Source organism: Apostichopus japonicus, chromosome 9, assembly GCF_037975245.1.
Source record: "Apostichopus japonicus isolate 1M-3 chromosome 9, ASM3797524v1, whole genome shotgun sequence".
NCBI classification, from domain to species: domain Eukaryota; kingdom Metazoa; phylum Echinodermata; class Holothuroidea; order Aspidochirotida; family Stichopodidae; genus Apostichopus; species Apostichopus japonicus.
The window spans coordinates 28,847,757-28,861,468 of NC_092569.1; the positions used below are offsets into that span (position 1 = coordinate 28,847,757).

General features: G+C 36.6%; 1 protein-coding gene across 5 annotated transcripts in view; it reads left to right on the top strand.

Annotated features, from left to right (window-relative positions):
- The window catches only part of LOC139973544 (ficolin-1-like), a 56,383-nt gene extending 44,177 nt beyond the window's left edge, over nt 1–12,206 (top strand). For all 5 annotated transcript variants that reach the window (XM_071980302.1, XM_071980301.1, XM_071980300.1 and 2 more), the window contains 5 exons: nt 490–576; nt 1,854–1,930; nt 3,289–3,417; nt 5,218–5,482; nt 8,780–12,206. In XM_071980302.1, coding sequence (XP_071836403.1) covers nt 490–576; nt 1,854–1,930; nt 3,289–3,417; nt 5,218–5,482; nt 8,780–9,048 — 827 coding nt within the window. In that variant the 3' untranslated portion in view covers nt 9,049–12,206. The remainder of the gene's footprint in view (nt 1–489; nt 577–1,853; nt 1,931–3,288; nt 3,418–5,217; nt 5,483–8,779) is intronic.
- The last annotated feature ends 1,506 nt before the right edge of the window (nt 12,207–13,712 follow it).

Genomic DNA, 13,712 nt, shown 5'->3' on the forward strand with positions numbered 1-13,712 from the left:
GAAATATATATGTTTAAATAGTCTACAACATATCAACATTAATTCTGTACCTACAGGTAAAGCCATCCTTTAAGCTAGCTGCTCACTGCCCCGACTGACCGACGTGACCTGACTGACCGACAATGACCACACTGACCTACGTGACCCGACTGACGACGTGACCCGACTGACCGTCATGACCTAACCCTGCTTCCACTGTTAATGACCTAATTTTCAATAGTGGTAAAGACCCATATAGTCTTTCAACTTACCCCTGCACATTTGAACTACATATAACAATGAGTGAAGACGTCCTCGTTAAGCTGGGTCACATGTGTCATGCAAAATTATTTCTCCATTTATAACTTTGCATAATTGGTTAAAACTGTTCAATGTTTGTACTGGTATATATACACATATACCTGCTCTTTCAAACCTTTCCAATAACAACTTTTAAAGCTCTTAATCAGTATTTTATTTCCTTTCACATTTATTTTGACCTACTGATAGCTACCAATCTGTACTCAAGCAAACCTGTGGAGACCACCCCAATGCAAACTACTAGTGGTGATGCATCTGGCTCGACTGTCAGGGAAGGTACAGTAAATGTAGATGTTAGGTATTTGTATTTGTATATTTATTTGTTTCATCACTATTTACAATGTGACGGGAAGTCGCCTATGCAAGGGAAAAAGGAAGGATTCATGCTTACAAGTTCACCTGAGCCTCTTTCTTTGAGACCATTGCCACATTGTCTTATATTGATTTGTGATACACTTTTTGGATCTGAAATGTGTTAATAACATTGACAAACAACGAATTTCCGACATTACATCTTAAGGATGTACAGTAGAGAGAGCAAAATCAGAGCATTGGAAACTGGAGGAAGCCTGTTTATTGCTGTAAAACTCAAATGATGGCCCACATTGCCCTGACTGACCTCCCCCTGCCTGACGTCGACTGTTATGACCTAATTTTCCATAGTTGTGATGACCCATCTCTTACAACACACTCCTGCACACTGAATGACTAATGAGCACAGACAACGACTGTTTTATGTTAACAAACTGTGCTCCTTTAAATATGTCACATTCAAAACTATTTCCCCTTAATTAGTTACAACAATTATTAAAACTGTGCAGCTTGAGTCGTGAACCGCCACTCATTGCTCACTGCCAGCAAATGAAACGTTAAGCCTATGTACATGTTTAGTTATTGCGACTGAAACAGACATGACGTTAAAATGGATAAAGTTACCATAACTGATATAGTAGGGCCCATCAATAGATGTGTGGGTACTATACGGTTATTATTAGGCCCATGATATGATAGTTAAATCGTTTAGCAGTAATCACTGTTCCCTGCTAACTTAACGCAAAAGACGATTTTTAAAGTACAGTATGGTACTAGATTGCCCTCTTGTTTTGGTGGCGAGGGGTACCTAATTCGCGTGGTGTGTTCTACTTATGTAGCTTTTATTATTATTATTATTATTATTATTATTATTATTATTATTATTATTATTATTATTAGATTTGATCTTTAAAAAGATCTGTCTGAAGTACTTCAAATTGTATAACACCTAGATAGTAAAGCACTGATTTTATCACAAAGTTATTGTACTTGATGTAAGACTCAGGAAAATGAGAAGATGTTGCTCTTTTTGAGAGAGTACCTTGAGTATAATGGCTCTAAACCCATCGAGGGTACCAGGTTTAACATATTCTGAAATATTTAGCACAAGTTCTGGAATGGTATATTTTCATGGTGTGACCGACAGGCCTAATTATCCTTCCTCTTTCAATATCTTCCAGTTAATCAATTCCTTATTTCATTTAATTTGATTTTCTTTTGTTGTTTTAACCTTATGATAGCCAGCGAATCAGTGGGGACCACCCCAAAGCAAACCACCACTGGTGGTGATTGTCCTCGTGATGATCCTTCTATTGAGGTGAGAATTACATACTTAATTACATACAATTTCGAATTAGAAAATATTATGTTTTGGGGAGAAAGATTTTAGATTCAAATTTTGATGAAGATCTTAGCAATTATGATATAGCTTTGCTGTACAATACTGTATGTTGACTGTTAATTATCACTTCCAGTGTTGACTAGAGATATCACAGAAATAGCAAAGAAATATGCTTGGAATAGTACTGCAGTAATTAATAACCTGAAATTGGGTATTCCCCTGCCCCCCCCCCCCCCCCGTTGTCATCCAAATAGTAATGGTACCCATGAAACTATTCAGATATGATGTCAGTCTTTGTGGAAGAGAAAGCTTGATGTTATGATTGGCATTTAAAGTACATTACATGAATCTTGGCATCATCAACACTATCAGTAGGACCAATTAGAACATTTGGTTTGTAATATAGCTTAGAATCGTCAGAGTTTTGCGATGAATTTGACTCAAAGTATCCAGTCATCAACGTGTTCTTATTGCCTGAATTAACCCAAACAAAATGTCTGTTCATGGAGTGTATATTATTGGATGAGGTACTTCCACCTTCCCATGTGACATAATTGTCCTTCCTTATTCAGCATGTAGGTTTTTGTTAGCTATTTTAAAACTCTAATAAAAGTATAAATAATTGTCAAACTTGTAAACCATGAAACAATCTCATACTCCAAGGATCTGGTTAAATGCACATTTAATTTTAAGCGTACAATAAAATGACAAGTGTCGTCGTCTGGGTCTTGTCCTTGGTCAACATATTATCATTGTATAAATTAGTGTTCACATTTTTTGTACATAGCTCAGTATTGAATGCTCTGAACTTTCTCTCATGAATTTATTATGGTTCCTGTGTGCAAACACTGCTATACATGGCTACACTTGTGTAGCGAATTGCCCATTTTGAATAACATTTTGCGATGTGATATCCGATAAATTTTTCTCTGTTGTCATCATCGTCTTCCTGATTGCAGGTAATAATTTAGCTGGTACGTATCACAAAGCAAATTGCTCTGTTACTTAAATAGTCAAATTACTGTACATAATACAAGTATGAAGATGGATAGCAGGAACCAAATTTATTGTATCAGAGACGAAATCAGAGCCTGCAAGGCTGTTGCACAAATATGAACACTAAATATATTGCTGTTGTGAAAATGATTTATTAACATTGTTTTAATTGGGCTCAATGGGTTCAATCACCACAGGGAGTTTCTATTTCTGGCAGGGCTGATAATACCATAAATAACAACAAAATGATGAAATTTGCTGTATGACAGGTACCTTTGTATGTTATCATTTGTGTTATCTCTGTACTTTCTATGTTTGATTTTTGTCATAATTGTCAGATGACCAACTGCCTGGATTGGTTCAATGCTGGTTGTAATAAAACTAGCACATACACCATCAAACCAACTAACTGGAATGGACCACCCTTTGAAGTCTTCTGTAATATGACTGACGGAGGAGGATGGACGGTAAGTCTAGTATGACATCCTATAGTATAGACGATGTATTGTATATGTATAATATGACTGACGGAGGAGGATGGACGGTAAGTCTAGTATGACATCCTATAGTATAGACGATATATGGTATATGTATAATATGACTGACGGAGGAGGATGGACGGTAAGTCTAGTATGACATCCTATAGTATAGACGATATATTGTATATGTATAATATGACTGACGGAGGAGGATGGACGGTAAGTCTAGTATGACATCCTATAGTATAGACGATATATGTATAACATGACTGACGGAGGAGGATGGACGGTACTGTAAGTCTAGTATGACATCCTATAGTATAGACGATGTATTGTATATGTATAATATGACTGACGGAGGAGGATGGACGGTAAGTCTAGTATGACATCCTATAGTATAGACGATGTATTGTATGTATAATATGACTGACGGAGGAGGATGGACGGTAAGTCTAGTATGACATCCTATAGTATAGACGATATATGTATAATATGACTTATGGAGGAGGATGGACGGTAAGTCTAGTATGACATCCTATAGTATAGACGATATATTGTGTATAATATGACTGACGGAGGAGGATAAGTCTAGTATTACATCCTATAGTGCAGACGATATATATATGTATAATATGACTGATGGAGGAGGATGGACGGTAAGTCTAGTATGACATCCTATAGTATATACGATGTATATTGTATAATATGACTGAATGAGGAGGATGGACTTTAATTCTAGTATGATATCCTATATGTCGTAAATATGGTTAAGTTTGCCTCAAAATTCTGTGCATATTGTCAAATTATAAGCACCAGAGGGTGTGCTCTATACAATAGTAATACACACATTCTCATTGACAGTTATAAAATCCCTTAATATTACGCATTCACACTGGTCAGCAGAATCATTTTGGACGATTGGTACGGAATTAGTTTGTGATGCAAGGGTCAGAGGTTCTGTTCCTACCTATAGGTCTACATTTGAAGTGGCAGTGAATTTGCTAGAAACAAATAAACATCCGTTAGAATAAGAAACAAGTTCTGACACAATAAACTTCAGTAATTTCTAATGTAATTGTGTAACCATGGAGATTGTTGCAATACATGTCATGGATATTCTTCCCATCGGTCTTTACGTCATCTCTTTACTCTTACTTTTCTTTACTAACTTTGAACCTCCAGAAGACCACTTCAGATCATTACAGTGTTTGATTCCATTTAAATTGGGGATTTTCAGAGTAGATTCAGAGTAGATGGTTTGCTCTCTTGATATAGATTTAGAGTTTATTACAAAAGCAATCTGTCTGTCGCAATAGTAGGCCCGTTCTCTCCGCAAATGAGGCCAGTTTTGGTTTGTTGAAGTAATCATTCCAAACCAAAGCTGAGCCCAAAATCATTGCAGGTGTTTCTGTTCCAAAGCGAATAGTATGGAAGTTTGAAAGTAAGATTCCATTATTTGTAATGGGACAGAGTTAAGACATAAGCAACAGTATCCAACATTGGTCTGATTATCTATTACACACACAGACAGCAGAACAGTTTTCATTCATGGTCTGTGAACAATCAACTATGGTAGTAGATGGTGAAATTCACTTTGCTCTAACATGCCACTTAACAGAAGGGTGAATTACAGTTCAGAATGGATTTAATTTGGAAGCTTATGTTACTGCTCATTCACAGGTCATCCTTCCTTAGGTTCGTTCTACAAAGAAGTTAAATGCACTTTCACATTGAAATGTTATTGAAAATAATTTGGAATTATTCTTTTCGTTCTTACATTATATACAGGTATTCCAACATCGTGTTAATGGTTCCGTTGACTTCTATCGTAACTGGCAGAGCTATAAAGAAGGCTTTGGTGAGCTGGACCATGAGTTTTGGTTGGGAAATGATAAGTTGTATTACCTCACCAATCAAGGTGACTATCAACTGCGGATCGATATGGTGAACAAAGATGGAGCTCCATACTACGCAAAGTTTGACTTGTTCCGGATCAACGATGAAAGTGACAATTACAAACTGTCTAAACTGGGAAATTACAGTGGAACTGCAGGTTTGTCCAAATTATAGGTTTCTCTCTGTGTTTGTTGTATACAACATCACTGTAGTATTAAATGTCATGTTCTGTTTTTTATTTCTTTGGATGTCGTTTATTTTTCCGGTTCTTTGCTGGAAGCAAAGGAACCTATGCAGTCAAGTTTGTGTGCGTCTGTGACACTTTGCTGGAAGCAAATGAACCTATGCAGTCAAGTGTGTGTGTTTGTGTGCGTCTGTGACGCTTGCTGAAGTCCGCCGTGATGGAGTGATGGATATTTGTCATACTCAATGTGTAGATGTGTTATAATGAGAAGGTCTGCCCACATTTTGTTTCCACCTCAAATGCATTTTGGGACACATTCTTTGGGTCCGAATTTGAGGGGCCTATTACTTTTTGAACCAGTTGGGCCCACATTTGTGATCTGTAAAGACATCACATAAATCAAGCATAATTAGGCCTATTGACAGTAAAAATGCTAATACATCACATGCAGTTCATAAACCGAGCAAAATGACAGTCAGTGCAGCAATGAAAAGACATAGAAACCATGTTCGTACAGTGGCATGCTAAGGTATCACACAAAGACAAGCACAACTTGATAACAATGATAAGCTGAGATATAACATGACTCAAATACAACAGTGATATGTGACATAGACTGTCACAGAGATTTAGCATACATGTTCTGCTATATGATGATATGTAATGTAGACTGTCACAGATTAAGATGCATGTCCTGCTATGTAGTGATATGTGATGTAGACTGTCACAGAGATTAAGCATAAATGTCCTGCTGTGCTGTGATAGCCCATGTGATATAGACTGTCACAGAGATTTAGCATACATGTTCTGCTGTACGGTGATATGTGATGTAGACTGTCACAGATTAAAATGCATGTCCTGCTGTGTAGTGACATGTGATGTAGACTGTCACAGAGATTAAGCATAAATGTTCTGCTGTACGGTGATATGTGATGTAGGCTGTCACAGAGATTTTATAAATACCCTGCTGTCAATATGTGATGTAGACTGCCACAGAGATTAAGCATAAATATCCTGCTTTGTAGTGACACGTTATGTAGACTGTCACAGAGATTTAGCATACATGTTCTGCTGTACGGTGATATGTGATGCAGACTGTCACAGATTAAGATACATGTCCTGCTGTGTTGTGATATGTGATGTAGACTGTCACAGATATTAAGCATGAATGTCCTGCTGTGTATTGATTTGTGATGTAGACTGTCAAAGATATTAAGCCTACATGTCCTGCTGTGTAGTATAATGTGATGTAGACTATCACATTGATTAAGCATCAATATCCTGCTGTGTAGTGACATGTGATGTAGACTGTCACAGAGATTAAGCATAAATGCCCTGATGTGTAGTATTTATGTGATGTAGACTGTCACAGAGATTAAGCATGAATCTCCCGCTGTGTAGTAATATGTGATGTAGACTGTCACAGAGATTAAGCATTAATGTCCTGCTGCACATTTAGTGATATGTGATGTAGACTGTCACAGAGATTAAGCATCAATATCCTGCTGTGTAGTAATATGTGATGTAGACTGTCACAGAGATTAAGCATTAATGTCCTGCTGCACATCTAGTGATATGTGATGTAGACTGTCACAGAGATTAAGCATCAATATCCTGCTGTGTAGTGACATGTGATGTAGACTGTCAAAGAGATTAAGCATCAATATCCTGCTGTGTAGTAATATGTGATGTAGACTGTCACAGAGATTAAGCATTAATGTGCTGCTGCACATCTAGTGATATGTGATGTAGACTGTCACAGAGATTAAGCTGCAATATCCTGCTGTGTAGTGATATATGTGATGTAGACTGTCACAGAGATTAAGCATATATGTCCTGCTGTGTAGTGATATTTGTGATGTAGGCTGTCACAGAGATTCAGCATGGATGTCCTGCTGTGTAGTAATATTTGATGTATGCTGTCACAGAGATTAAACATAAGGTCAAAGTTCATTTGAGGTCAATAGCTCCTGGTTAACTTAGTAGTGTAAACTTTGCACTTACAGACTTAGAAGTGGAATGTAGATTTGCTTAAAATGAGTAACCCTTATTGGTTGTAAAGAGGTAAAAAGTCATTGAGGTCAACATTGATAAGTACTGAAGACTTTGTACCCAAGCTCACATGGTGTTAACTTGGATGCGTCTCACACATTGTATGTAAGTTGCTCTTGGTGAGTACAAAACCTACTAATACTGTCAAAGATCAAAGGTCATTAAGGTCAGCATGGATCAAAATCTTGTAGCACCGCTCAGCTAAGTGGTAAAAATGTGGATGAATCAAATTATATGAATTTCTTATTTGGTATATTTTGGAATTGTTGATGCCAACTCGGTGGTGCCAATTTGAATGAATGTGGCATTGACTTGGTTGTTATTAAGTTCATTATGTAAACCTTTTTTAACAGGGATTAATTTAGCTGGCAGGGATTCACCAAACTGTTTTGGTTTGTGGTTCAAATGTTTTTTGTTGAAAAATGGAGATTCTTCAATTATATATTACCCCAACGTTTAGGGCTAGAGTATGTTTTTATTTTATAGTCTCTGTAGGTGTCAGGTTTATGTTGACTACTATATATATGTACTGTATAGTATTGAGATAAATTGTCATCCGTAGTTACAGAACATGCTGCAAGGTTGTAAGAATAATAGTTGTGAAACAGAGGGAGTTACGTTACAATATACAAATTAAACTTTGCTCTATTGGAACTCAATTTTGTTGTGACGGACGTAAAATTTGCAGATGTAAATCCATCATAAAAAAATGTATGTCCATCACACAAGAACTTTGCGAAAATATCCCATGAAGGTGATCAAATTTAAATTTGATTTTACTGCTTATTCTAGTCTAAGGTCTTATTAACATGATACATGTAAGCTTTTAATTGTTTAACATTCCATATCCCAGCGATCTACAATAAGATTTATGATCTGAAAAAAAAATCACTTTTTCTACGTACGTCCGTCACCGGGTGTTTTTTTTTAACAATTTTGTGCGGCTTATAAGGAGGTAAAAAATAAAAAACCCACAGCATAATATTGGAAGGCAGATGACACACAATGTCCAAATTAAAAGTTATCTCATATAAATACTCATTGAGGTATGAACCAATAAACTATCCGAAATGTACGTCCGAGTTTACGGAACTGCCCAGATTCAACTTAATATATCCAATCATATTTACTAATTGTTTAATGTGTCTTTATTGTGATAGGTCCCTTAATTGTGATTGATGTAGTTTAAGGGAATATCTTTACTTGTTTAATACACAGACACAGATGGAGGTGCCCCCGGTGGTTTTGCTTTGAGTTATCATCTTAACTCTGCCTTCACTACCTTTGACAGGGACAATGATAAAGCAGACAGTACTAACTGTGCTGATATTCTCCATGGTGCCTGGTGGTACAAGAGCTGTGCAAATTCTAACCTCAATGGTGACTACATGGCAGCAGATAATGATGGATCAAGCATATACTGGTATTTTCTACCTGGAGGTCATTATAACATCAAATACACAGAAATGAAGATAAGACCTGTCTAGATACGGTTCTGTCCACTAAGTACTTGATAAGAGGATCAAAACTAACAAACACACTGGAGTTCAGCAAGTATATCATCCATATCTGCAAACAGAAATGTCACAGATAACCCAAATTCAACCCCCCCCCCCCTTACCAGCTCCTCAAAACTACTCTAAACAGACACAGACACACCAGGTGTGTTTTACATTCAGACTGAGGACCCCGTTGTTTCTTCCACTCTTCACGTACCATAACCTTCACAATAGCCCTTAGAAATGAAATTTTTCTGAGGACCTGTGGATTCTTTTTATCTGAGGACTTGCAATTTCTTCGTTTTCAGAAATGAAAACAAGTACAGACACACATATTCTTATGTATTTTTATCAGTTATGAAACAATGATATTATATACTATTGTGTAAACAGGTATAAGTTCAGATACGTTTCTCATTAACAATAGTTATTACCCATATCATGGCATGGGATGGAATATTGGATGGGATAGTCTGTTGGAATTCAACATGCATTTCTCACAAAATTACGTCTTAAAAGGTTGTGTTGCTGAATCAAATGCAGAGAATTGTTTTTCTTTCCTCTAAGTATAGTTTATCTAAGCGTTAATAGATTGCATAAAATGGTTTTACACAGAATTTATTATCTTGGCTCTCTGTATTCCATTTGAATTACTGTTTACATATTCAAGTTCGATTTTTATTGAGAATTGATTAGTAAAAGCTTTCCAGCAGACGAAGGGGCGCTCAAGCATTTTGACAGAGGGCACTGTCGTATTAGTCCTGAATCAAATTAACTCAATAGCCAGATAAGCTTGGTTATAGACGCACTGGGTGATTCACTAGTTCAATGTGTTATGTAGATAAGCTGCTAATGAATACATGGGTTGGGTAAGGATGATTACCGAAGGTATGTTAATATGCATGATTACATGGATTAGGAATGTATGATTATGTAAGATAGTAGCATTTGCAATTTCCTGAGGATCACTTATAGAGACATCATCATCATCATCATCATCATCATCATCATCATCATCATCATCATCATCATCATCATCATCATCATCATCATCATCATCATCATCATCATCATCATCATCATCATCATCATCATCATCATCATCATCATCATCATCATCATCATCATCATCTTGAAGTTGTTAGGGTAATTGAAAAACTTTTACCATTGTTTAAAATAGTGTTTATGTTTAGCGCTGTTGAATATGCATACATGTATAATGTTTTCTCTTTGCTATGCGCATACTGTGATTGAGGATATTTCGATATTTGGTGAAGGACTCTTTGTTAACTTGATTTGGTGACTTTAAGTAAGTCTTGTACAGTATATTCTTACGTTTAATTGAGACAAGGAGTCCACTTGTAATCCAAGGTTGATTATTCTTTAGCCTTTGCCGTACTCTATACAGTGGGAAGCAGTCTGAATAAGACTGGCTAAAACTATTATTGAAGGTATTAAATGCACTGTTTGTGTCCTTTGCCAGAAAAACTTCACTCCAATCAGTGCTAGATATACAGGAGGCAAAATGTCGGATATTATGTTCAGAATAATTGCGAGAGTAAATTGGAGGATAACCAGGAACAGTACTTGACTTCAAAATAGAGTGTAAAAAAAATAGGAAAATGATCACTGATATCAGTTGTGAAAACACCAACATGATTCACCTTAGCACCAGCATTGGTATTATTTAAGTAATTATTTAAGTAATTTATGATTACATGGATTAGCAATGTATGATTACGTGAGGTAGGTAAGTAATTTATGATTACATGGATTAGCAATGTATGATTACGTGAGGTAGGTAAGTAATTTATGATTACATGGATTAGCAATGTATGATTATGTGAGGTAGGTAGTTAATTTATGATTACATGGATTAGGAATGTATGATTATGTAAGGTAGGTAAGTAGTTTATGATTACATGGATTAGCAATGTATGATTTGGTAAGATAGGTTAGTAGTTTATGATAACATGGATTTAGAATGTATGATTATGTAAGATAGGTAATTTATGATTACATGGATTAGGAATGTATGATTTTGTAAGATAGGTTAGTAGTTTATGATAACATGGATTTAGAATGTATGATTATGTAAGATAAGTAATTTATGATAACATGGATTAGGAATGTATGATTATATAAGGTAGGTAAGTAATTTATGATTACATGGATTAGCAATGTATGATTATGTGAGGTAGGTAATTAATTTATGATTACATGGATTAGGAATGTATGATTATGTAAGATAGGTAAGTAATTTATGATTACATGGATTAGGAATGTATGATTATGTAAGGTAGGTAAGTAGTTTATGATTACATGGATTAGCAATGTATGATTTTGTAAGATAAGTTAGTAGTTTATGCTAACATGGATTAGGAATGTATGATTAAATTAAGATAGGTAAGTAATTTATGATTACATGGATTAGCAATGTATGATTATGTGAGGTAGGTAATCAATTTATGATGACATGGATTAGGAATGTATGATTATGTAAGATAGGTAAGTAATTTATGATTACATGGATTAGGAATGTATGATTATGTAAGGTTGGTAAGTAGTTTATGATTACATGGATTAGCAATGTATGATTTTGTAAGATAGGTTAGTAGTTTATGATAACATGGATTAGGAATGTATCATTATGTAAGATAGATAAGTAGTTTATGATTACATGTATATTATGATTGTGATTATGTAAGATAGGCAACCGGTTCATGATTACCTCAGTGTGTTGATGATTATTCAGAAGGGAGGTAAACAGTTTATGATTACATCAGTTGATGATTATGTGAAGTTGTTAAAATTATTACATCAGTTGGGTTATGTAAAGGATATAAGACTAGTGATAATATATTTGTTTGTTTAGAATGAGAATTTGCGGTATTGTGTCATGTTGGTTTAATGGTCATATTTGCAGCATTGTGTATCTATATTATACAGAGTCCATCATACTGCCGTCTCTACATAGCCCGGGCTTTAAAGCAGTTGATTGCACTGTGCAGCATGTTTCATTTAAGATATTATAATCATCATTGTGTATTTATGTATTTATCTATGTGTAACTTAGTGCAAGATTTATTGAATACATGTAGCATGATAATTATCAATACTACTTCTGTCCATGTTCTTTGGTCACTTGTTCCGTCCATTTTCAGGAAGCCATCATCCAGGCAGACTGACCCATGACCTACACCTTTGGTCAAAAATGGTCATCACGCCAGTGTTGTCAAAGCAATGCTCAAGTCACTAAACTTTCAGGTATATAGAAGTTACACAGTGACTTGAGTCAAGTAACTGGTGCCAGGAAAATCTCTGATAATTGCTTGTCCTTAGAAAAGAGGTTTCTCAATACCACTCTCTAGTATGCCCACTCGCCCAGAATCATAGCCAGAAATAAACAGGTGATGTGCAATCCCCTCCACTCCTTGCCACAGTCCCACCAGTGGTACCGCCGGGCACGATCTAGCCCTGGTGCAGCAATAGAAATTCCCCTTCCCCCATTCCCTGCCACAGGCTCACCAGTGGAGCTGCAAGGCGTGATATAGTCCTGGTGCAGCAATAGAAATCCCCCTCCCCTTCCCCCACTCCCCGCCACAGTCCCACCAATGGTGCTGCAGGGCGTGATCTAGCCTGATGCAGCAATAGAAATCCCCCTCCCCTTCCTCCACTCCCTGCCACAGTCCCACCAGTGGTGCTGCAGGGCACGATCTAGCCTGATGCAGCAATAGAAATTCCCCCTCCCCTTCCCCAACTTCCTGCCACAGGCTCACCAGTGGTGCTGCAGGCTGCGATCTAGCCCTGGTGCAGCAATAGAAATGTTCCCCCATAAGAGAGTCTTCATTCAACTAAGCCCAATCATGGTTTGGATTTGGCTGAGAATTTGTGTACATTTTCGGCAACGTAGACGCCTAGATATAGCATACTGAGGCTTTCTCTGTGGAGGACATGGTTTTGTTTGAATTCTCAGTTCGATGGAGTATCATGAGAGAACTTTAAGAACTGAACATTTTATTTAAGAAAACTAATAAATATTCTTATTGTAAGCACTTATCTTCAGGCGGTTATCGGTCATACTCACCATAGGGCCCTGACAAAACGAGTCCATACCAGCTGCACTGAGCTAGTTACGACACTGCCCATACCACCCCCACCCCCCCCCCCCCCCGCCCTCCTCGCATCCTCTCCCATGACAAAGTTTCGAGATTAATCCCAAGTTCTGAATACAACTTTTTCGTAAATCATAAAAGGCCCATTGATTATAAATTCCCAACTATCAGTTTTACAGTCAATTACGAGATCATTATGATGAAGAGACATAATATTCAAAGAACGTGAACATCAGAAAGAACTTTTAGGATGAATGTAGACACAAAATAATTAATTTTGGCATTTAGACCGCCATACAACTCTGTTATCGCCCCAGGTTGTGTTTCTTTACCACAGTCTTTTAATATTTGAGAAAACCAGTAACCTTTCATACATCCGAGGCCTATCAATTAAAGCGGCTGGGATACTTAGTATAACACCCTGTCCAGTTCGTCCGTCAGATAGAACACATAAACTTAATAGGAAAACAAGACTTACCGCCTGAAATATTTTTCTTCAATACTCTAAAAGTTTAACAATGATAAATAGTGTAAATG